The sequence below is a fragment of the Centroberyx gerrardi genome, chromosome 8, assembly GCF_048128805.1.
Source record: "Centroberyx gerrardi isolate f3 chromosome 8, fCenGer3.hap1.cur.20231027, whole genome shotgun sequence".
Lineage (NCBI taxonomy): Eukaryota > Metazoa > Chordata > Actinopteri > Beryciformes > Berycidae > Centroberyx > Centroberyx gerrardi.
Genome location: NC_136004.1, coordinates 15,656,504 through 15,682,483, shown reverse-complemented (window position 1 = coordinate 15,682,483; position 25,980 = coordinate 15,656,504). Strand labels below are relative to the sequence as shown.

Sequence of the window (25,980 nt, the reverse complement as noted above, 5' to 3'; positions counted from 1 at the left end):
AACCACATATGGACCTTGTTACTGTCCCACAGACTTGATGCACACTTCATGTCACGGGGGAGGGGGGGAGGGGGGGATACACAGTCTTCAAATGCCTATAATCCAGATGGACAACTACTACTGCCGACTCAAATCATATCATAGGTTTGTACCACTGTAATTGTGTGACCACAGGCCCTATGCTTGATGTTCAGAGTATAAAAGGTTGATGTTTTTTGGTGTCTCCTTTTAAAGTCCCTGCAAAGCAAATTCAGAGATTTGTTTCTAAACACATTATACATGTTAGAAAATAGAGTTAGACCGTTAAACTGTTTTTCACCATTTTTGTGTTCAGGATTTTTTGGGCGGGCCTTACCGGTGGCTCGATGACGCACTGGAGCCATACTTAGCATGGCCCCGCCCCTAACACTATATAAAAACTAGAGCGCATTAGCATCAGTGGTTCTCCCGCTCAATCGCGAGTTACTACACTTAATTTTACTACAGCCTACTCTTTGCTAGCTAGCTATGCCTTCGTCCCGCAAATGCATATTCCCTGGATGCCAGAATTTACAAAACAGCTCGGTCTCCTTATTTAAATTTCCGAAGAATGATGAGATGAAGAAGAGGTGGATTGATTTTGTGAAGTGCCACGGTGATGGAGAGCTGAGGATCACCACCAACACCCGCCTCTGCAGTGAACATTTTACACCGGGTAGTTTTACAAACTTTCATCAGAGACGACTAGTAGTTTCCTCCTTCCATAGTGTACATGTCAAGCCTTAGACAGGATGACTGTTAATGATGATTATGATATCAATGATGGGATGAGCTTGAATGAGAAGGGTATAGCATATCCTGAAACATCCACTGTGAGAAAAATCTGGGGGACAAGCCAGTTTTATATTCTTTAACCTGCAGATCTTTTGACAGCAGAGGGCCGAAGGTGAAGATGACACCGCTCTCTAAATGGAAAGCACTAATGGACAGACTTGTGAATCGGAACCTAAACATTCTCATGACTCCAGCAAACAAAAAGAAAAGGAAACTATTTCAAATTGAGGAAACTGACATCCCTCCGCGAGTGTTTGGGCTGAACACAAACGATTCCCTGAGCTTTCTGTAAACCATAAGTGATTATTTTCGCCAGTTATCATGAGTGCAGAGTTTAAAGAGAGCTGTTTAGAGAGGGAATAATACATCTGCATGGGGCGCTGTTTATTTCAAGCTGTCAAGCAACACTTCCACGAGTGACAAATGACGACATGGGGTGTATTTTATGTATGTTTCTCGTACCTGCCTTTCAATTTATTTCCAGAAGGTTACATTGGGACTTGCGGAAAACCAAAGCTTGGGATTGCCACCCAAGGGAGTGTATGTATAAAATTACTAATGTGTGGTTGATTCTTACACCTTTTATTTATTTATAACATGTGAATCGACATTTTCTTGGTCAAAAAAGTTAGCTGGCCAGCAAGTAAGTGAACACAACTAAAGTATGAGTCAGACACATTCAGAAACTGTAGATAATGAATGCTGTTTTTTTTTACAGATTCTACAATACCAAGAGTGGAATAGGCATATCTATACATACACAAGTGCAGAAATGTTCATATCTACAAACAGGTACAAGAGGATGAGAGGTGTTGTGAGTGTCTTGGCACATGTAACTCAGGTGAAGACACAGATTCGCTCCGGTGGTGTAGCTGTCGTAGTGGCACGGCCCAGAGCAGAGACTGACATCTCCCTCTCTTAGCCTGAGTCATGTCTGACAGACCAGGAGGGGACAGAGGAGCCTTTGTTGCTCTCTCAGTCTCTAACATCTGACAAACCTCGTCGTATCTGAGCAAAATTTGTGATGAATGTAGTTTTCGCTTCACTCATACACACATTAGCCGGGCGATACACCTAAATAGCTAAATAGGCGTTGGCTTTATCAAATCGAGGGGACATAAAAGATAAGGGGTTCTGTGTTCAATCTCATTGACGGGAAATGACTTGTACGTGTTCCTGACGTCCCCCATGTGGACTCTAGTAACATGCATGTGGTGTTAGACAACCACCGCTGACTGAGACCATTTGTTATCAACTATTTCGCTGGGGATTTTCCTCCTAAATCAGCAATTTTTCCCGAACCGCTTCCTCGTCATCCCATCACATACCAGTCACACCCATGGACAGAAGGAAATTAATGGCGGTTGAGAGATTCACCAGAGCAATTAGGATGAAACACAAAAACATGTTACGTAATTAAACTGTGCAGAACTGAGCTGCATCTCTTGGAGCAACTGTGGCATTGGACTGGTGGAAGATGGCTTGGATCACAAACATCAACTCAAAACAAAAGCTTATCAACCCACAGTGAGATAAGTCTTCCAAATGATTGTTTTGGGAACAAATTTGTTGTTTGTGTGAAGTGTATGAGTGACAGCTTGAACTGTATCCATAACGTCATAGTTATTTAAAGCCCTCGCTAGTATTTCCTTATGAACACAACAAGCCTTGGCGAAGATTTATATTTCTCTCACTGATATTTTCCTGCTTGGTTTGCCATGAGCATTCAACACTGCTGCTTAGATTTCATTGGTGCTCCGCTGGGAACTGGCAGGCTTCCTTAACATCCTTATCTTGCAATTATTCCGGCACAAGGTTAGAGTCTACGGCGCTCAATCATGAACTTTGCATCAAAGTGTCGTTTATCATGTAGAAAAACTTGGACTGACCCATGCAGTTAAATTACCTCTCTTAACTTGAAGCTAAAGTATCAGTCCCCAGAGGAGGAATATCCAAACTTCTTCCATTGAACCTGATAGGCTTCAGTACTCATAATTTAAGGTATCTGAAGAATAATATTTGTCTTGCTGCTACACTGTAAACTGTCTCTTAGGAAAAATGGAACAGACTCTTATTCTCCATTTACATCATTTTTCTTCATCAACAGCTGCATCTTGCTGCTCCATTACCTTGCTCACCTCTGGGCCCACTCTCCTCAGTGTGAGCATGGTTTGAAGTACACAGCTGAGACTGAGGAGCTAGTGGCTTGTGCTGAGGCATTTTGGCTTGATGCTCAAGGCAAATATATAACCATGTGCGGCGTGACCCCCATATTGATTTGACCTTTGACTTCCAACCTGTCCGGTCAATGAAGAGAGTCCGTCAGGTTTGTTTGTGAAGTGAAGAGAGGTCAGCCTCCCTGGTGGTGGCTGGAGTATCAAGTTGTTGAAAAAAATCTGAAATAAAATAAATACAATTTGGCCAATAACTCATCCTCTTGCTGCGATCAGCAGACAGGCGTGTGTTGAAAGGTCAGGCGGGGCAAGATTCATTTTGTGGGTAATTTTTCTGCATAGATAAACAGTTCAATGAAATAAAACTGTCAAAGTGTGAGTGATGTTGGGAAACCCCTTTGTATGGATGGTGGTAAGGCAGTGGATTTCTAGCATATATTGTGTGTGCCTGATCACTTGAGAAATATAAAACAATCTTGTCATTAGGAATAAGTGGGGTTGAATAATGCAAGTGTTTACAGTTGGTCAGTAGAATGAGTTCAGTCACACTTTACTGCAGGCTACAAAAAAATCTTTCTTTATATTTCTGTTCACAGAAATTGCAGTTTTGAAGATGCATCACTGCCTGCCAAGCCTTTTCCCTTTGCTTGGCTGAGAGAGGCTTCAGCTACTTTTCAGTAAGGTGTTATGCTCCACTGACATTTTGTTTTTATATGACAACTGTGCCCTGTAAAATCATACATATTTTTTGTATTATTTTGAAACAATGAATAGAGTGAGAGCAAGAAGAAGAAGAAGAAGAGAAAGAAGAAAGAGAAGAAAGGGAATGCGAGCCAGATAGAGAGTACAGTGGCCAGGTGGCACGCAGCCTTTCTTTTCTGGAATATTTCAAAATATAAAAATCACAGTCAATAAGTTACGGCAATTCTGTCGTGTCTGTATTTCAAGTCACTTCATCACTCTGGGCCACAATGCTTCAGCGGTTTCTGCCTACTTTCATCACTCAAACTTGGAGCTTTGTGTTTTTTATGTCATGCATATAGTCTCCAAAGGGCTGAACAGGACTGTAAAGGCATCATGATATTTAATTGAATCTAAACTTCAGATAGCACTGATATCAGCCAAATGTCACGATCACATCATCAAACAATATACTGTAACTGGGCTTATTGGCTGATCAATAATAGAAACTTGGAGAACCTTTCATGAATTCACCAGAAAAACACGTTATTCGTGCCAATTTATGAACACACTGATGGCACTGATCCTGGTATAAAAAAGTGGTGATTAAGTATATGAGTATTATTTCAAAGTGGAGGTGAAAACTCAGTTTCTGTGCATGAAGGAAGATCCCACCAAGTCTTGAGTATTAGGACAGGTAACCATCTATCACCCACTACTATCACTCAAATATATAAACTGATTAATATTTACATTGATCGCCAGCCAAAAATACTGTTGTGTCCCAAAAAGAGCAATTCCCAACACAGCATGGTTATAATGTGAAGATAAAGACACTTGGGCTAGTCATGTTTGACAGAGCGAACCCCACTGAGAAGTATTTGCAAAGTGAAATAGGGGGAGATTTGTGGGGTGCAGATGAAGCTCGATTCATCTGTGCGACCGTAAAGTTTTCACAATGCCTCTACAGACAGACGACCGAGAGCATCAGCAAACGAGGACTGCAGTTGCTCAACAGAACGGAGTGCTGTCCAGTTATTTTCTTTTCACAGCACCAAATCCTGCGGTCAATTGAGCGTGAATATGGTCTGTTTGGGACCTCTTGTAATGTCACTGTTGTTGCGTCAGTGGTGTTGCCATCCGTCGGCGGTGCCAAGGAACATTTACTGTAAACTGAACCAGTGCGTAGAAATGCAGAGTGCCAACAAACGAAAACACACTTGTAGACTAATTAGAAACATTTATTTTTCGCTAAACTTTTTGTATTGCTTATTAAGATGTTTATGTTTGTCACGCTCTAAATCACTGCAGAGTCGTTGTGCTCTCAGTCTGTGATATGATTAGTGATCAATCATTGCTGATGTTTCTCAATATGGGGTACACCCATGAGTGTGAGTTCCTGGGTATCTTGATGGGCGTCTGACAGTATTTTCAAACATGATATTCCAAGCTTACATTGTCCAGATGTGCCTTTCGTCGCCACAGCTCCATGAGTAGCGCTGCTGTCAAAAGTAACACGATGCCTACTACTGTGGTCATACTATGCATTACTCTAAAGTGAGTGTAAGACAACAGTTCTACGCTAACCATAATATTATACTGCCTCTGTTTTTGTGGAGACCATTAAAATAGATGAAACACCACAAGTCATTTTGGGTCAGGGCAGTAGGAGACTGTGAGAAATGTGTCTCTGCAAAGAGGATTATGGACTAATAAAGTGAGTTATGGTTATGCTTTATACAGTAATACGGAGCAGGCGTTATAAATCAAGGATGTTTACAGACAGTCCTCTTGTGGAGCAAAGGAAAAGGCTTATTATACATACATTATTGAACTACCTTCCACACTGCACTGTGCGATTCCTACCCACCAATACTTGGTACTCGTAATGGAATCCCTTTTGGTGATGGTTGCGGATTTTTTCATTGCACTTATGGGCCAGGATTTATTAAGTGTCTCGGAAAAGTAGTGACTATTAAATTATAATACTCTAGTTTCCTTCCCTGAAAAGTTTGACACTGGCCTGGATTGTCAGTCGGTATTATACAACCTTTAGTTTAATAATGTAATGCAATTTAATCATGAATAACAGAAGAGGAGCAAAAAATCATAAACTGAATGGCCGCATCAATGTCTATATCTGCAGTATGAGAGGAAAAGCAATGTAATGTAAAGGTAAACTCTTCACAGACTCTCACATCTCTGGGAGAAAGAGCCTTTTCTCTTTCAATAGAGACCACTCCCCACTAATGTGTGCCATGGTGAACACTTTAACAGAGCAAAACAAAGAGCAGCTTATGTGATTTCATCATATAAAGAAAGTGTCACATGACCAATCAGGTTGATAGAAGATTTGAATGTTTGCGTAACCCACTGGTATACACTTCATAGGTACAATACTTGCGTGCGATATCTTTCTTTTTAACTACAAGTTAATGGACAATATTTAGCCATATGAGATTTGTAAAAAGGAGTATTGTTTGGTTTCCAAGAGGTGAAGCCTGGACTGAAGTGATCCCTTTGTGTGAAGACTTGATGAGGCAGTCTGGAAGGGAAAGGCTTGGCTGGAGAGAGGAGAGGGGACAGGGGTCATGACGCTTCATTCATGAAAGAATTGGGTCATCCTATCATTCTATTTGATGAAATGTGTGTGTGTGTGTGTGTGTGTGTGTGTTAGCGCTCGTGTATATGCATGCGTGCATACGTCTGTGATTGTGTAAAAGCACCCATTTCATCAGCGACAGCTTCTTAAGATCTTCACTACTGGAGTCAGATATTGTTATTCCTGATCAGCTGGCTTCACTCAGCTGTACAAGAGCAAGCTGTCGTAGGTATTGCTATATTGACTGCCTCGTTCCTATGGTAGCTCTGACAGATGAAGCAAAAGAAAAAAAAAAAAAAAGAGGGACAGAAATCTCTCCCGGTCCCAGCTCATGTCTGGAAACCTGCCTGCTGGACTTGAGTGTCCATCTCAACTGCCTAAGTGGAAACACTCCCTGGTCTTCCTGGAAGTGATAGAGGAACTTAAAACTCTGGCAGTCAGAGGCACTTCACACCATTAACTCCCATCTTTTTTAACATGTTAGCTCCATCCCAGTAGGGACCCATGTGAAAAACACCATTTACAGTAATCATGTGTAGTTTATATTGTTGGATGGTAGTAATATTTTTCACAGTGTTAAAGAGGAAACCTGACTGTTGACTTTGAAAAATTGCCTATTAACATACAGTAGCAAGTTCATACAATTAAATAGGAGAAGACGTATTGAGAATTTTATGAATGACATGGAAAGTAATACTGTTTAGGTTATCACCTGTGGAAAAATACAGGTTGTAGGGCTGGATGACATGGTGGTAGAGTGCAACAAACCTACAGCGCCCCAAATAATGAGGGACTGGGTCTTGTTAAAGTGAGGAGATCCACATGCTATATACTGTGCAGCACATATCCGGCCATTTCTGTGCCCCACTTTCACTGAGCATGATTATAGGTCACACACACACATGCACACACACGCACAAAGCGGCTGGTGGGAAGACCAGTGGGAGTTGTTTCAAAGAGACAACGAAGATAAGGTTACTGATAATCCACCCTCTAAAACCCGAGGGGATGTGGATAAAACTGCAGTCCTCTCTGACAGAACTTGTGATCCCGTATAACAGAAATAGGTCATTTTAGATAAGCGTCAATACTGCAATAAATACTAAATGCAAATGTAAGGTTGGGATGCATATCAAGGGCCATATCTGATATCTGATATCTCCATCATTGCCAAAGACTAGATGATTCAAGACTAATTTACATATCTAGGAGACAACTTGGTGCCAAAATCATCAAACACATCATCAGTTAAACAGAAGATGAGACAATGACTAAAACAAAATTCTTAGGAATGACGCACTTTCACAGGCTCAGGTGTTGCAAAATGTGTATTCATTGAACATGAACCAAAAACAGTGAGTATGTGCTCAAACAAGTACAGAACCTGTATAGCATTATCCCTTTCTGTTTTTTGAGATGTAGGCATTTCATACGATTGCTATACACTATGTCAGGAAATTATGTTTTAGTTAGAAGATTGAACTGAATTATGCACGTTTAGGTATACGTTTGTATAGGTATAGGTACAGGTATAGGTATAGGTATAGGTGTAGGTGTAGGTATAGGTATAGGTACAGGTACAGGTATAGGTATAGGTACAGGTATAGGTATAGGTGTAGGTGTAGGTATAGGTATAGGTACAGGTACAGGTATAGGTTAGGTAGAGTACATAGCCTACCTTAACTTTGTGGATATTCGTAGTAGTCAGAATACCGATGGCCAAATACATTTTTGAGGCCATTTGGGGGTCTGTGTCAAAGTTTTGAGAGCTACAATTACATGGGTAGGCTTTATAATTCTTCATCTGGAATCACAAAATTGCTTTGTGTTTGAGTTGTATATGATAGGATGCTTACTCACTTAGTTGTCACTGTCGATAAATCCTTATGAACCTCTGTTCAGTGTTGGCTTTCGTAATTGTTGCTGCAAGAGAATACATGTGATGCTCATTTTCATTTATTGTTTTCATAATGTCAGCATTGTGAAGCCCTTTGTGACTGTAACTGTGATTAAGGGCTATACAAATAAACTTGACTTGACTTGCCCTGCAGGAGCTGGAGCTGATCTTCCATGACTGTGACTGACTGACTGACACAGACTGACTCCACAGCATTGCTGCTGTGGGAGAGACAAAAGATGGAATCTAAATAACCACAACAGTGTCCATTTTACTAATTAACACTTATACATGCATGATAATTTTAGAGGAGCGAGAGGGAGGTAGAGAGAGAGCGAAAGAGGAAGAGAAATAGAGGGAAGCTGAGAGGATAATTGGTAGGAACAGGTGCAATTTGCATCTCCTATTCTCTGATTGACCTCTATGACTCTGCTGCCATCTTGAAATCTGCAATCTGACTGCTTCCATGAACCAGATTGTGGACACATTGTCACATCAGCACCATGCATGTTTGACCCACCAGGCCAGGTGTGCAATCAAGTGCCTTGATCTTAATTTTTACTCAGCATCTCCAGTACTGCACATCACAGAAATGTCCTAGCTAGCTTACAATCACTGCCACATCTCCAGTGGCACAGACCTTGGGCTGTCCAGCTATGTGGAACCGGCTTGTTACAGGGAGACAACTTCTGCCTCGGGCAAATGAGCGTGGAGTGAAATGTCCTTTGAGAAAACTGCGAATGCCACCTTCAAAGGAAACATGCAGTGCCCCAGTTTCTGTGGCCACAGGGAGCTGTCTGACAGGAATAAGTTTAAATTTTTCTGTTGTTACCATAAAATTCCTGGTAAAAGATGACATGTGTTAGGAGTTAAGGTGACCTAGAAGGCTCGGGTCTTACCCTTTCCTTCTGTTACTGTTACTGTATAAGCTGCATACCTGTTTAAGCCATGCCTGTGTTGGCATGGCTGTCCTGTGTCCATTGTAAACTCAATCACGCACGCTGTAATCAGGCTCCCACCGACCCAGACTTACTCTACATGGAGGATATTGGTGTCTTTCAGCTGGCAGCATTACTCTTGTCATACCTGCATTCGTTCCCTCCCTTCAGAGGCAGAAAACAGAGGTCCCAAGTCCCTAATTAGGAAGTGAGGACAGAACAAAGGCTTACAGTATGAATGACGTCAAGCATTCTTAATCTATATTACTCAGGCTTTGTAATCCTCTCTGTCTATAGAAGGGAGAGTTTAGGTTTGTGGCTGAAACCACAGCAAGAGAAAACTTGCCCTTTTAGGCATCAATAAACCAAGAAGCCACAGGCTTTTAAATAAATAACCAAGGGGGAAAAAAAAAACACGGGGTCAAGGAGAGGTTGAGCACTGAGAGACTCTAATGGTTGGCCTGCAGAATAATTAGGACTAATCCACTCCATCTCATCCTCCTATTCATATATATTTTGAATGATGTCCTACCCTCCTCTCTTTCTGTTTCTCTGTCATTATCTCTCTCTCTCTCTCTCCCTCTCTCTCTCTCTCTCTCTCTCTCTCCTCCCCCTGTTCGCCCCTCAGCCCCCTCCCCCCAGCAGCAGAGTCGGTGCAGTGAACTCAGATAGGCCCCACTGACACTTTGAAAGGCCGAGGTCTGTTTGGACACCTCTGCTCCCCTCAGCAGGAGATGGTGGAGAGTTTATTAGCCTGATTGCCTTTGAAGCCCTCAAAAGAGTGCAGGAGACTATCCTGCATGATCAAAGGAGGACATGGACAATGAAATCAGAATAATGCACTTTACTTTCCCGCAAGAGAAAGTAAAGTGAGAGTTATTGCTAATATTATTGTATCTTGTGGTGTAGAGCTACACCACACTGCACAAATTTCTTCTGAATTATCTACTGAGGGAAAAAATCCATAAATGCAATGAAAGATTCAGGGACATTTGATTTTGCCTCAATAAAAATGTCCTCATCATTCAGCTGAGAATAATTTTCCACAATCAGCGGGGACATTTTAAAAAAAAAATCTGGAAATGGGACAGAATGAGCTCAGTATTGTACCGTTCAGTTAGGTCGCCATGACTCCCAGCTACCTGCATCAATCATATTCAACTCTCTGCAGAGAGGGAACGACTCTCATTTATTAGAGCACAGCTGACATTAACCATAGCTATTCATGTAAATTAATGGTGCATTAAATACAACACTGTATTAAATGAGGTCTTTTGGATTAGAAGTCTAAATTCCATGCCACCTCATGGTGTCACATATCCCGAGCTGCTCTTCTAACCCATATAAAACAAAGGGTAAGTGGGTTTATGGAGAGAGGCCTTGTGGTGAGTGTCAGGTTACAGTTAATGGGCCTCATTTATCAAAGAAGATGTGTAAAATGTTAGTTGTGCAATTAAAATGTATTGATATAGCAAAAGATGGAAATTAATATCTTTATCTCATTGTTGACATTGTTTAGTAATGTATTGTAGTTTTATTCTGTAAGTGATCATTGACAGTCTTGACCAGGCTTTGCCAAGCAGTGACAGGCAGAGCTTTGTTTTCCATGATGCCACTGTAACAAGGGGTGAAAGTGGGGCTGTAGATACAGCTTTAACTGTCCGTAAAGATAGATTAGTTTGCCTTACACTCCATTTAGTGTAGACAATTTAGGCTTTTTTTGTTGCCAATATAGCTGGAAGCCGAGAGAGAAATAGAGAGAAACCGTGAAGGTGAAGCTAATGATGCTCAACAGATGACTTGTAAAACACAATTCTGACACACTGAACAGGAAAAGGTCTATTTTCTCATGTCCTTAGCCACTTGGCATCAGCTTGGGTAAATTTTGATCGGCCAAGTCAAATACATTACTAGGAATCAGGAGAGACCAGAATAAGTCACTTTACAAACGAGAATGGTGCAAATGTTGTTCTAGGCGTCCAGCTCTCAAGTCTCTGCCAGATATTCTTCATTGTCATTGTTCAGTAACTGTGCCTAAGGATTTAGGGAAATTAAGATGAATCATAAAATCTATAAAAAAAAAGTAAAAAAAAAAAAAACCCAAACCTTCAGAAGTTTGAAAAGGTAGAGTACATCTCCCTTTAGTCAGGCCCTGGAGTTGACAGCTGCCAAGCCTTCTGATTATTTCCCCAATGTACCGTAGAATTTAATGTTTTATCATTGCATTAAGGATTCATAAATGTGTTAATTTCATGTGAATAACCTGAAGGATCATGATCTCTGCCGCACGTAATGGCACTGCTATCATCAGCTGGACGAAACACAAAACGTGACCTCAGGTCTTCCCTATCAGTCCCCTTTCATCATCACCCAAGACATTAGCGTGGTTCGGTGAGCCAGTGTTGTCCCTCCGGTCCGGCGGTATCTGTCCTCAAGATAGAAGCAGATGACTGAGAGCCTCCTGCTCCTCTGTGTCTCCTGTGTCTGCGTCACTGCCTGATAATCACTGCATTACCGGCAGGCTGCGCTTGATGCTTTATCTTAACCGGGGCGCGCCAAAACGGATGCACACTAATATGGGATCCACGTTCCCTAACAAGGGCTGATGTGGGGGTGTTAGGATCTGAGCAGTCATCGTTGATTACAGTATCAGAGGTGAACTATGTCGACAAGTCGTCTGTGAATGTTGTGTGCCGAACAGGAGACAGGAAATGTGTGGGATACTTTAGAAGTTTTGTCTAAGCAGATGGTGGACTCTCTTAATTTGCCATAATTTAGGATGATAGCTTTTACTTTACTGTACGTTACCGTTACCATTTTGCAAATTAAATTCAATGATTTCTCCAGACAAAGCCATGATGAAATGGTAACATTTCCCTTGATCAATATGTGTCGGTATTTGTTAGGATGTGCTAAAATGGGAAAGCCAATATTTGTGGCTGATGACTTATGGCATGGGGATATGCCTTTAAAAATTAAAATCAGATGCTATGCTTGCTTTAACTGTCACAGATCTCACGTACGGATTAACCAACTGAAGCTTGATAATGTAATACTTGGAATAATGTTGCCATATAATGTGGAATTGGGCTATTACTCCCCCCAAGGATACCTAGACTTCCCAGCCGTAAAAGCTGAAATATCTGAAAAGGAAATGATGCATATGCTTCCATATTTTTTTCAGTTTCCTAAACTTTCCAGTACTTTAAAGCACAATTGTCAAATTCCATTTTTGACTGTATGACTGTCCAGGTTTTGACTGTATGACTGTTGAACCCTGCTTCCAATTCTAACTCTGCTTATAATTCTGGAACAGAAAGCTGTCTGGGACTGAACACCAGACAGCAGCACTATTGTCTTAGAAGGGGCAGATAGCTAGCGATGTCACGCTGTGTGACACGGTCAGCTGACAGTTCCTTTACAGGAAAACTCTGTGAAGATGAGTGTTGACTGCGAGGTTATTGACGAGGTCATCGCAAACTCTTCACTGTCCATCTCTCAAGTCCTTAGGAAAGAATCCTAAGGACTTGAGATATGACCTGCCTGGTGCAGCAGCTGTCAAAGAGGAGGTTTCCCCTCTGAGAAGTAGTTTCATTTTACTACGACATCCTGTGATTCACTTTAATATTATCAATGAATATTTTTTGTATTTTAAAGAGGTTTCACTCTCTCCACTTCCAGCGTACAAGTGTTTTTGAAGTTGCTGCAAATCCCATACTTATGTGTGAAAAAAAAGAGTCCTTGAAGAAAAAGATTGACAAAGAGGTTTACAGGTTATGATCAATATGTATTTTGCTTGTTTGAAACCATTATAAATGACACTTTATCTTACAGTGCGGTATTATCACAACAGACTAAACCAGGTGCCAACAGGAGCAAACTAGTAATCAAAAGGGTAAAGTTTAAATGACAAAATCAACCTTCTCAAACTGGATTTCCAAAAAAGGTTCTTTAATAAATAGCGCCAAGCTCTTTGAGGCAAGTATGTAAGACAATTAGACACCTGAAGGGTTGATACCATTTTTGTTTACTGTGTACTGTGACAATCATTGCTAAATATAACAACAGGGCACGGGTTACGCAGAGGCTGCTAAGGTCATTTGCAATCACACCTCATTACAATTCAGTTTACAAACATAAGCTTCCTTGTCAATCAGGTGACATTCTGAAGGTCCTTTCTCTGGGGAATTTCCAACAGATAAATACAAATGTGACAAACTCCAAAGGAATAACAACAGGTTTAATTGAGAAAGTCTGTTTTTGAAATGTTTGGACAAACTCCAGAGCATTTGATCCCTCAAGTGACGACACAACGTGAATTTCTTCCTTACAGATTTAAACTAAATGGCAGATAGCAGAGGAAGCATTGGCCCCACACACACATCTGTAGTAAACATTCCACATCAGCTTACACACACACACACACACACACACACACGGACAGAACTTGAAGTCCCTGGAGGAATCTAGACACACTCTGGGGCTATCTGCTCACCCCTCCTCCCACGCAGACACATCTTCTCTCTCCATGGCTGTGGTGAGTGGCGATGGGTCTCCTCTTTTTACATTATCTAAGTGGCAACCGCTGGAGCTTCTGTTGTGCTTCTAGGATCGTATTGTCCATGCCTTGTTGTCTGTTCATCATCCAATTGTTCCATTTGCGTTTTTCTTTGGACTGCTACTGTACGAAGAGTATACTAAAAGCCATGATGATACAGCAGCAGGCCACCCAGGGACTCTTCCGCTCACCTGAATTAGACAGAGACATCAAGTGAAATTCAAGACTACATCTGTCAAATCACAGCCTTGGGTGACATTTTATCAAAACTCCCAAAAAATTAATAAATACATAATTATCAAGCGTGGCTTACCTATTCTGGCACATTTCCAGAAGATCCCTAGAAGCCTAAAAGACAGAGAACAACAAAATTACAAACACAAACAGGCGTTTCACATGTACTCCTCGTTTTCACCTTTGTTTACAGATCCCAGTGTGTAAAATTAAACTGCCCTTTCCTTGCATTAAATCAAAACAAAGGCAGAAATCACCCTCCTGATGTAGGAGGCCTAGCAGAGTGATGTTGGGCTATTCTAGGTTAAAAGTTGGGTGCCGTGTTGAGCTGCCCAAGTGGAAGGTGAGTGCAGCGCCTCTGTCACAACTTTACAACAGACTGCGATCACCTGCCTATACGACCCAGGCAGCTATCACACATCCATCTCCATGTAAGGACTGTGGAATCCTTATTATCTCTCCTGACAGCTGAAGGCATTCCAGGGCGCTGCTTTTCTGATGTGTTTGTGTCTGTCAGTGTGTGTGTGTGTGTGTGCATGCGAGTGTAACTGCATATATATGAAAGCCAACGTCTTAACTTTCAAACTGACCAGAGGGTGTCAGCATTCCATTCCAAACTTTTTGTGTCCAGACAGGATAAGCTTGGCCTAAATACTAGATTTTCCCTCATTATTTAGTCTAGGCTTAGCTGAACTTTATTATGTACATAATTATGTTTTTAAGTACAGAAGATACAAGCTTTGAATCTGTTTGCCAATTAAACAGATTCTAGGCTTAACCCTACCACACCAGAATTATTTGTATTATATGTGGCACCAAAACAACAAAAATATTGGTTCATGTCTTAGTTAACAAATCAATCAACGGGGAAAAATATGAAATCATCCCATCTGCCACTTGCAGTCTTGTGTGTTTGTCTGAGGAGGACGTCCCTCCTCACTCCAAAGGGGTGTGTGTGTGTTGGGTTGCCTCAGACTTATTAGAGGTGAATCATGGAGCTTGTACATCCAAGAAAAATAATGACCCAATGATGATGAAAACATAGGCCCGCTGCTACTTTACTAGCCTCAATGAAGAGTTCCTTATTAGTTGAAAAAATAAGCCTAAGATGCTAAATTGACGAGTCTGTTACAGGGGGACATGTCAAGAGCTTCTGAGCATCCTGGTCTGTTTCATGGAGCCTTGGAAAGAGTCACTTGGCTCAATAAGACTAAAGCTATAACGCCACTGAATTTCAGCATTCACACATGCAACAAAACCAACATCTCTATTACAGTTCAGTTTGTATTGGTGAATACTGACTTTTCTCCCATAGACAGAAAAAAGACATTTCCCTAATCTATGATAGCAGATGAAAGTAAAGCTTTTAGATTTAACTGGCAAAGTCGGAAAAGGTGACTGTGATTGGACCCGGTAATATTGAGCAGAATTCATGGCACTATTATGAAATACAGCTCATTTGTGTGTAAACCCATTTCACGTGTCCACAAAGTCTGTTTAGCCATATCATTGTCAATGGATGCTGTACTAATATCTGTTTGGAATCCTAACTTTCAAGTCTGTAGGTATTAGGTATACTTACTTATGTTCAGAAACATGGACTATAATGTCCAGGGCCATAAGATGTGATCTTTTTCACTGAATTTATTCCACCTGAAGATAAAACTCAGTAACCTTATTCAGCTTCAGCTGGGACTCTGTTTCAAAGTCATGTCTTCATTTTAGTTGCTTCTATCTTAGTCAGGCTATTCTATGGGAGAGATCGGACACGTCAGACCGGATTCCAAAAGTATGACAGTTGAATATTGCCTTGCTCATTTGGCAAGCATACATACCTTATAGAATCTTTAGGATTAGTTTCAATTAAATGTAAACTTTTAACAGATTCACACAGCTTATTAAAGTTATTAAAACAAATATTAAAATCAGTGCTGCTTGGTGGATCGGCTGTACATTGAATTGAAGGGTGGGTGAGTTAAGTAACACTGAACTGCCAGATTTATTTATGCAGTTATGCAGTTATGCAGTTATGCAGTTTGACGTGACATTGTCTCCCATACAAAGAGAGAAAGACACAATGGCATGTATTGGGGAGAATTGTATGGTAGCCATATAGTAACGTATCTTATCTATGTACTGTATATGATCATACCCAGTCTTGTTCTTGTCTAGCAGGCTGGGAGCCATAGCTCTGATGTAGGCACAGGTACAGATCAGCAGGAGAATCACCGTTAGCAGTGACTGGAAGTTGAAAATGGCCGACTGCAAGATGAGTGAAAGACAAGAGAGTGATACATTTAATACAGAATAGAGTATTTTTATACTGTTTAGATGATCCCAGTGCAAGTTACAAGTAGCAAGAGTCATCACAACAATAAGAATTGGACTCAGTGATCCCTCTAAAATGATCCCTAATGATTGGACTACTTGTATCTCCCACTAGGATTGTCTAGTTTGTTTCAAGCTGTTGTACCAGCTGTTCATTCAGGTACTGCAACAACAACAAGACAGTGAACAATCTCAGCTGTCGGGTACAATGACACCCTCAAGTCAGGTAATCAAAATATGGACGCACGTACGCACGCACACACACTACACTACACACGCAGACCAAACACACTGTAACATAAAATAAGCGAAGACAAGAGTGCTGATCGGACATCAGATTATCTCTATTAGAGCAGGGTCTTCAGAGAATAACTACCTACAACACACTGGGACTTACGAACTTTAGCTTCAGATATTCAAGTCATCTCAAGCTTGCAATTAATAATCCTTTAATACTATGTAGCCTACTCGCATACACACACACAAATGCATGCTTGCTACAAACTGTGGTGTAGCTACGTGGCACAGCAACTCAAAACAGGGCGATCGCGATGTTTCTTCCTCGCGTAAGTAGCACCGATTTGTTAGTAAAGCGATCGCCTCGTTATCAAGCGAATTACACTGCAACTTAAAAGTATCTATGATTATCGAAAAACGTTGCAAATAATGCGAAAGTAATTTGATTAATTGGCTAAAGTTAGCAGTTAGCTAACGTTAGGTTAGCATTAGCTGCCGTACTACTTCCCACCAAATGTACACATTAGCTACTGAGACAGTGTCATGCCGACACATTTTAGACGTAAAAATTGATGCAGCTCTAACGCTAAAGAACTGATGTGCAAGAGTTTGACCGATTAATCAGTAAAAACAACCTTACCATTTTTGTTGTTACTCAAAGCCACATCACACTTCCTCCTCCCTGGAACTTACGTAACGTAACGTAGCGTATCCACGCACGTCTCCGCACTTCGTTTGCTGATTGGCTGAGAAAACAAGAGTTGAAACTTGATATGCAGCTGTCAGCGGATAATAAGACAGACAGAGTGCAGCAGTGGTTTCAGTTTCATAAACAAAACACATCGAGTGGACAACGCAGTAGTTAGCATGTACGTAAGTTATTACCCACAATTCTGCAGAATATGGCTTATTAAGGTTTTACCTAGGACTGAAATGTAGTTAATTTAATCAAAGAGACACCTAAAACAAAAACATGGTAATACACATGTCGTGGAGATCTAATGCAGCACGTCTACGACACATGTCGCCTTCAGCCATTGAATGAATATATTACCTGTACTGAGCAGAGGTAGACGAGTTTAGGCAGAAACCTCGCCGACTGTGGCAAATTAGTAACCTATGGAACCCGGAAGTTGGTACATGGTCGTTACAGTATTAATATTGAAATCATATTGTATGCAATTCTTTAGCTACAACTGAGGTTACATGTAGTGACAGTTCACTAAACATCTGTAAAAAGGCCATGTGGGAGGTAAAGGAAAGTGAGCATCTGTATCATACAGTATAATTTAAAGTGTATTGGCAATGATGGAGCCTTTTCTTTCCTGCTGACGTTGGACTAAATGTTTGTGGTCCACTTTTCTCACAAAGTTTTCACAATGGGGTCCCCTCCCTTCACCCATGCCACGACAGCATCTTGATTGCATTTAAACCATGTTTCATAAATCCCTCGACCCCTCCATCCCAGACACTCCTAGAGTGCCATTAATGTAAGAAGGCTTTCGGATTGTAAACCACACATAAATTATCTTTTGCATATTTTACAGCAAGAGTGTGGATGGAACCTTGCTGTCAGTGAAAAAAGTGGCTGTGAGTCTTTGGAATGGAGACACTGGTTTCTTAGAGAAGCAGATGAGTGTGTCAACTTTCAACAGACTTGTCTTCGTCATGATGTAGGCTAATTAGTTTTATATTGCACTGACCAATTTAGGCTTCAGTAACTGACTGACTATTTTAGTTGTTTATATGTGAGATCAGGGTTTGATGTATAATGCTGGCTTTCTCTGTATGGGAGAGAACATCAGGTCAAACCCCACGCCAAAATCTGGCAGTTTAATGTTGCCTTGCTTGAGCAAACATGCATATCTTTTAAAACATGGCTTAAAACAATTGTTAGGTTCCACTGGTAAATTCAACATATCATCCACCAAACAGCACTTATTACAATAAAAAAGTAACATTGACATTTTCATGCCATGAGCAAAACTTTCCTCAAGCAAGGCGAGTTTTGATTGGAGGGAAAGTCCTATAACTACTGAAGCGACTCTGCTCACCAGCTTTCTCTGATGTTTCCACCCTTGAACAAATCATGAGTTCTGCAAACTGCAGAGCATGTTGGGAATGCAAATTAGGGTAATTACACCACTGGTGTTTGGCTGTCAATGGCTGTATTGTGCTAGGGTCTCTGTATTATTAGGGAACCACTAATCTCCGAGAAGGAGCACCTTGAATTTGTGACTGAGCTCATGTATCGATTCAGCCAGGTTCTCACAACTATAACTCATCCTATGTGGATATTAGAGACACTTGAAATGACCTGTTACTGCTCAGTTGTATCCAGGGTGAGTGTGAGGTTGTAGGTAGACTAATATGTTCACAGAGAACAGCTCAGGTCAAGAGGTCAAGCCTCACACATTAGCAACATATGTTTTGCTTTTGACAAAATAATTTCCCTCTTGTTGAAATGAATATTGTCTTTAATGTTTGAAAAATGTGATATTCGTGTAGTGTTAAACACATCAGGCACTTCTGGGTTCCTTTTGACTGCCAACCTGAAACCAGCATAAGTCTGTTGTGGAACAAAATGACTAAAAAATGTGTGTTTGGGGGTGCAAATAGAGCTTTTCAAGTGGAAACGGATTGGGATTCTTTTGGTTTCCATCAGGAAAGTCGCAGCAGGCATATGCATTGCAATGCATTTTTTAGTATGCATGTGGAATCCATCAAAAAGCTTTGACTATATAATCCATTGAGGATGAGATGCCAGTGATGTTTGATAAATGTTTGCAACTTGTTCCACTTTGCATCTCTCATTCCAATCTCAAATGCTTTAGCTCCCCTACGGCGACAAGAAATCTTTTCAGCTATATGGAGTTTAGGAAAGCTAGCATCTGCTGGTGATGAAAGGTAGCCTTATATCTTACGTTGTCATGACTGGAGCTTGACCCTGACCCATTACTACTACATCACAAGCTCCCCTGCAAGCCAACCATCAAGAGTATCGGCACTCAAATCGTCTTTGGTTAAGTTCTATTTGTCTACTCAAACCTTGTCTTTCTGTTGAGACATACATCAAAGTTAGGTGACACTTTGTACAATTTCTATCTCTGACATGATCATGTTGTCAACCAGTTTTGAACAATCTAGATAACTTCACTTGCAGAGGTGTTCAGACAGAGGTTTTAACCTTTAGGCCTTGTTGTAGTGCAATGTGAGTTATTCTAATAGCTATTTGCCAAATATGAATTGTTTCTGCTTTTGAAATGGCTTGGAACAGCCTGCTGCTGTTTAGGCAGATACTGGAACAATTCCTTATTGGTTATGACAAGAGTGGACTAGCCAAAGAGAGCTACTAATTCAACTTGAAACAATAATCAATATATTGGAGAAAGCATGAGGGGAAAGTGCAGTGAAAGGACAGTGAAAGGACTGCCTTGCCTATTCTACTCTGTATGAACTCTTCATTGAAGTCGAATGATAGATAATTAGAGGCTCTCTTTTCTTCTTCACAGAGAGTGCAAGAGAAGAGAATAAATGCTTAGGTTCTGTGTGTGAAGGGTGGAGGTGGAGCTTTGCGTGTTGATTTAGGGATCCAGGGATTGTGTCTGTAAATCGAGAAATCGGACAGAAGCTAACAGGAAGATTCCAGAATTGTCTTTGAAGGTCCTGCGTGCTGCTCCATTCCTGACAGACAGAGTGCTGTTTATTTAATTGGAGTGTCCTTCTGTCATTACCACAGGGTCATCGTCCCAGCAGAGCAGATGTTACAGTAACTAATGAGTAGCTGGGCTCACTTTATGAGGTTAAAGTTGAACCCTTCAGCTCCCTCTTCTTGCTCGGCCCCTCGCTCCAGCCACACCCTTCACCCTTCTTGGAGCACAAAGGGTCAACTTTAATCTACTGCAAGGCTCTGTGTGTGTGTGTGTGTATGGACTTGTATGTGTGTGTGTATGTGTGGAGGAGTTTGGGTGTATGGGTATGTCTGTGTGTCAGGTCTCAGCTGCATCTCTCATTTCAAATCACCTTGACCACCTGCTCTGTCCGCCTATTTGGAGGGAGAAACAAAAAAAACCCCAAAAACGTGCGGTCACGTCATAACTTATGGCAAACTCTCCGAAGGGGCTCATTTTCATTTTTTCCAACATGTCCAAATTGGCCAACTGCCAATTTAGCTGTCCTTTTCCCTCCATCCCCACACACACTTTGCCCTGTATTTAAGCAGGGAAGATGTCCAACTCACCTCTCACTTCACGTGGAAACAGTAATCACGTGTTCTGGCCTGGACATCCGTAATCAAGTAAAACTTTCTCAAGCTCTTTGAGAGGAACAAAAAAATGTATAGCCAGTAAACCGAAGTGACATTTTAGGCACAACTTCAGGGATCATCTTGTAATCCTTAGATAGACATCTGTGTAATTGACCTGTTAACTGTAATCCTTTTCTGGCATTGGACTGAACTTTAACTGCAGCAGTGAGTCAGTTAGCCTAGAGACAGAACCCCGAGGGCATGGTGACATTAGCATCTGGTATCCACAGTACTCATGGTAATGGATTAGATTGGCCAATACACTCTGTCATCAGTGTAGTATTGGCAAATAATGGTTTATCTCAATCTTGTACACGATTAAATTGGCCTTTCTAATTGTAAGAACATCTTTCCTATATATCTTTTGCTAAATGTACACAATCAGTGAAATGAGATGACAGATTGAGTTTTTTTGGTTGTATTTTTCTACTTTGCTTGAACAGTATGTAATTACCTTGCTGGTGGTCAAGGAGCCTGTGGTTCTACTGAGTCATAGAGACCCCCATTCAAGACACACACACCCATGAGGACTTTTATTACCAATTCTAAGCAATAAAACAATGAGGCACATTGATGTAACTGCTACGCAACATTAACATTCTCTTACAACACCAAAAGTCGATGTTGGCCATTGGAAGATGTTGGCCATTGGAGGGCCTTCTTTTGGAAACAGGCCCTACCAAATACTGACAATCGGCCCACAAAATATCTTGAACACATAATCTGTGAAATGGGCGAAAAGTTGTGCTAAAGTTCATGTTAGCACAGCCAAGATCTTGTCACTGTGTATGAGGTCAAACACACACAGCATATTGCCACCTCTGAGAGTCTTTGAGGGCCTGTCTTTGCTTCTCTGCAGATCTGGAGGCCATAGGAGAGACATGAGTGGTGCAGTCCGCCAGATCGCTCTGACCTCTGACCCAGGTACACCCTACTTCCTGCGAGTGGATTGGGCCAGAGACCTGGGTGCTGGGTTCACACTAGCTCTCAGCGATGGCAGCTCAGCCTGGATAGGAGAAGGTAGGGGCCACAGATATGCACACAAACACTCACACAGACACACACAAATGCACAGTTATGTCATTATGAGGGTATAGTCCCAATCACAAAAGGAAATTCTAAACATTTATAAATCTGTAAGCATTTTGAAGACCATGTTTGTCGCAATTATATCCACAATTCTAGGCTTATGTGTGCTACAGAGCCTCACATTATTCACTGTTGACTAGCCCGGGTTGTCACTAGGCCTGCCAGCCATCAGGCTGTCCATACTGTGCAGGCACCTGGACGAACCCCAACTCATTATACTGTAACTATCGGTCCTTTACCCAGAGGGACAGCGATGACCTTGTTTCATCATCCTTCTTCACTCCTGTGCTGCAGCTTACAGGTGTACAAAGTGGATTAAGCCTTACAAGGCTTGTCTTTGTATGTGCAACTCAGTGTTGTGTGTGTGTGTGTGTATGTGGTTGCATATGCACATGAGTATGCTTGCCCTGGAAGGACACCTGGAACATAACTGCTCCCTAGTTTTTCTATTGCTGTCCATCTGCGGAGCTGACAGGCAGAGATGGGGTTGTGACAGATATGTGCGGGCTGTGTATGGGCTTCTGGGTCTTCTGTGTTTCTGTGTTTGATGTGTTAATTGGGACCCTCGACCCTATGTGAGCAGCTGTGCAACAGCTGATGACATTCTGCTCGGTTTCTCTGCATGCTTCCCTTCAAATCTCCTTTCATGTACATTCATGCATTACTGCATAGTTCATGTTTATGTTTTTGCTACGCAACCTACTGTAAAATGGATTTTGGCTGCAAGAGATGTGTCCTAGTGGCTCAGTTGTTTGAGGCACATGCCATGTACCCGAAATGTCCTGGGTTTGGCTTTGTTGCATGCCATCCCCCTCTCTCTCCCTTCTTTCTTGTTTCTCTCTACTGTTCAACTTTCAAATGAGGCAAGAATGCCAGAACAATCTTTCAAAGAAAACGAGAAGTTTAACCAATACCTTTGTGTCCAGTTTCAGAAGATGAGGTGACAAGGGAAACAAACGACATGGGAGTCGAAAGGGAGAGATATGTCGAGGATCTTCATCAAGCCCTGACAGGAGGTGAAGAAGGAGGTGGAAGCAGAGGAGAAAAAGAGATGTATTCTTTCCACCTCACTCCAGATCACTGTCATCTCTCGTATAAGAAGATCTGCAAAGGCATCTCGGTGAGCAGCAGCACTGGCTAACTTTTTCAGGGATATATCATACTGTATGGAACATCTAGTTTGTTCGTTGAAGATGACCTTTGGAAAGTTGTCAGTCTCAATCAAGTAGGACTAGTAAATGGTCTACCCTTGAATTCCACAATATCCTTCCTATTAGATCATTCACTTCCCTCTCATCACTATTCCCTGAGGATAAATGCATCTAACGACATACAACAAAATAGAAAGGAAGTCTAATGCTTTACAGGGGCTGTTAAAAAGATAAGGTTTATAGTCTGTCTACATTGCAGGATTAGGAAGGCTGGGTTGCCTTCGGGCCACGGTTGAAAAAGCCACAGATAGGAATCACGCAAAAAGGTCCGCTAATTCAAAGTTTGTCATACAAACAAGGTGAGAGACAAGGTGGGGCTAGCCTGCGTTAATATAAACAGTCAAGTCCCCACTTTTAAGCACACCTCATGCTAGATTTCATGCTGCCAACTACCACTGACCAAAGCTTCAAGTATTCAGACAGAGACACGCATGCTGTGCTAAGGCGGTCGTTAAACAGTGATCTACCATGCAGGTTTGATGGAGTGCAGGTCTTGGCGCTCTCAGCTGATTTTGGTTTGTGGGAGGATGCTGTTGCCTGTAGGGAGCAGGTCACTGGGGGTCCTGGGACCGCTGTGCAGGTAGAGGAGGCCAGAGGGTGAAGGCCAGGGGTTTAGGAGCACCGTAGAGGCCGTAAAACCCTGATTTATGGACAGGGCCGTCTCCATCTAACAATGTCAAACAAGAGTCTGACAACCCCCCCTGGCTTTCTGGGTCTCTGTTAGGTGTGCCTGTGTATGCAAGTGTGCCTATATGTGCATGTGTCTTCTTTTTCTTATCCCTGCTCATGTTTACTGGGACTGTGATTGTCACTGTGTGCTACAGTGTGGTAGACGCAGCTCTAAGAATCTTGGGGGCCTGTTTGCATTAAATGCTAACTACCACTCTTGCCTAACACCTGCTTCTTTTCTTCACTCTTTTTTTCCTTGCTCTCCCTCTTTCGTCTTTTTTGAACATGTCACACACAGAAGTTGAAAAGTGGAACATATTTTCCCAGCCAGATAATTTGAGGGTAGGGAAATGACCAAAAATGAGGCAAGTTTCCTTTGGGAGCAGAAGAAAGGCGGGGAGAGACAAAACAGGTGGTGAACTTAACCTGACATTAATATTTTATGAATATGACCCCAGAAGTTGTAATGGTAAATGTAATTTGGGGTTTTGCTGTTAAACTGCTACTGAGCAGGTGTTTTAGATGACTTAGTCAGACATTTACTCCTCCTTAATGTCTGTTTAAGTACCTCTCCATCATTGGTGGAAAAAGAAATATCCTAATAAAGACACTTGCTAACATGAAGAAAGACACAAATAATGAGCTTGCAGATTAAGGACTTTCAAGCAAACAGATTTAAAGACTGAGGGCAAAGTACATTTCTACTTTTTCTTTTGTGTAGGTCTAATTGTAAGTTCACTGAAGCCAGTCGACTTGGTGTTTTCTGCAGGCCTAATTCTGGTTCATCATTCATTTTGAAAATACAAAGCTGAGGTGTTGATGTTTATGGTTATTGTGGATGCACATTGAGCCTGGTCTCAGTACAGTACCAAGAGCCACAAGTGTGACACAAGAGCGAGGTGCAGCAATCTCATATCATTAGCTTTCCCAGTTATCATGTCATCACAGAACTTCTTCAGATTAGATAGGTAACATATAAAGTATGATTGTATGTTCATAAACCTCTCGCCTGGTTTCTAAATCATTTATGGTACCTTTTAATATTCGAACACCAGTCTTGTCTCTTCTGGTTTAGCATTTTTCCGATAATTCAAGTGAAAGAGGGACAGCAGTTCGTCCGCCAACAGTGAAGTGAAATTTTAGGCTAACAACAATTACCAGAAAACAGCGACAGCCTCCAAGAGTGGGATAACAATGGCTGAGTGTTTGTACGTGCACATGTGCATGTATGCTTGTGTGTTAGTTTGTGTGTGTGTCTGTGCTCACGCATGCGTGCGTGTGTGTTTGTGTGTGTGTGGTATCTGAGAAGGCCACCCATGGAGACAAGTTAGCAGCCTCGTGTAAGAAATAATACTATCTGAGTCTGCCAGCAGCACACTCTCCTACTACTAACTCCAACTACTAAAATGTAACTGGTACAGTGAGGTCCACAAGTATTTGGACAGACACACACTCTATGATGTTTTGGCTCCATACTTTAAAGTGTTACAGTGCTACTACTTGCTTTAATTTGTTTAAGTCATGTTATTAAAGAGACAATTCAAGAGAATTCAGCTGCAACTCACTAAATTACTCTAGGGCAGTATGGAGTACATGGTGTAAATGAGACTATTAAAAGAGAGTCTAATGAATTTCAGAATTCATATTAGGACAGTCCAATCAATATTTGTTAGCATGACCATCTCTCTCTCAAAGCCAGAAACCAGAGCAATATGGCTTGAAGCGGTGAATTCATTAACATGTAAAAAAAAAAAGGGGGGTATTGGTTTTGGTTTTCTCCTGTTTGACTTTTTATACCCAAATGATCGTCATTGTTTTATGAACTAGAAAATGTACCGTTTAATCTGCACTGTGCAGCTTAGTATGTTGGTGTCTCCAAATGGTAGCAACAGGCAACTATTTGAAAAATTTTAACTTCAGAAAGCATGTAGCATGAAGTCTACACAACACACTCATGTTTACCAGCCTGGCCGGTCTGTGATGTCTTTATTCCAAAGGATACCAAATTTATTTTCACTGCCAATGGGAAATACAGCATCCCGCTCCCATGTACATGTGCTGATGTCACTAAGGGTACGTTCACTCCAAGTTTGTTTGGAGTGGTTTATATGATCTCTGGAGCATTCACTCACATATTTTTTTTGGGCAGGTGAGAACAGTGTCATGGGAACACGGGTACACACCAAATAACTGTACCAAGATTGCTTGAAAATGTGGGTCTTGGTCCTGTTAAAGAGCTCAAA

The 25,980-nt window shown here is 41.5% G+C and overlaps 2 protein-coding genes across 8 annotated transcripts in view; one reads left to right on the top strand and one right to left on the bottom strand.

The window, feature by feature from the left end:
• Window positions 1-12,877: 12,877 nt before the first annotated feature.
• Window positions 12,878-17,186, bottom strand: tmem167a (transmembrane protein 167A). The gene is made up of 4 exons (XM_071899719.2): window positions 17,103-17,186; window positions 16,050-16,159; window positions 13,977-14,011; window positions 12,878-13,854 (listed from the first exon to the last, which is right to left on the bottom strand). The coding sequence occupies exons 1-4, from the start codon at window positions 17,103-17,105 to the stop codon at window positions 13,784-13,786; spliced, it is 219 nt and encodes a 72-aa protein (XP_071755820.1). The 5' UTR covers window positions 17,106-17,186; the 3' UTR covers window positions 12,878-13,783.
• Window positions 16,770-25,980, top strand: part of LOC139912031 (DNA repair protein XRCC4-like) — a 30,592-nt gene continuing 21,381 nt past the window's right edge. For 3 of the 7 annotated variants that reach the window (XM_078285260.1, XM_071899713.2, XM_071899716.2), the window contains exons 1-3: window positions 17,262-17,331; window positions 21,636-21,788; window positions 22,784-22,977. In XM_078285260.1, coding sequence (XP_078141386.1) covers window positions 21,650-21,788; window positions 22,784-22,977 — 333 coding nt within the window. In that variant the 5' untranslated portion in view covers window positions 17,262-17,331; window positions 21,636-21,649. Of the gene's footprint in view, window positions 16,792-17,261; window positions 17,336-17,689; window positions 17,715-21,635; window positions 21,789-22,783; window positions 22,978-25,980 lie in introns of those variants that run through there. The other 4 variants (XM_071899715.2, XM_071899714.2, XM_071899717.2 and 1 more) reach the window with 4 other exon arrangements.

What these genes read in the sequence shown, in the direction of transcription:
- tmem167a (XM_071899719.2), bottom strand. An exon ending in CTAGACAAGAACAAGACTGG is followed by an intron (nt 14,012 to 16,049) that starts GTATGATCATAT and finishes TCTGTCTTTTAG; the next exon opens with GCTTCTAGGGATCTTCTGGA. An exon ending in CTGGAAATGTGCCAGAATAG is followed by an intron (nt 13,855 to 13,976) that starts GTAAGCCACGCT and finishes TGTCTAATTCAG; the next exon opens with GTGAGCGGAAGAGTCCCTGG.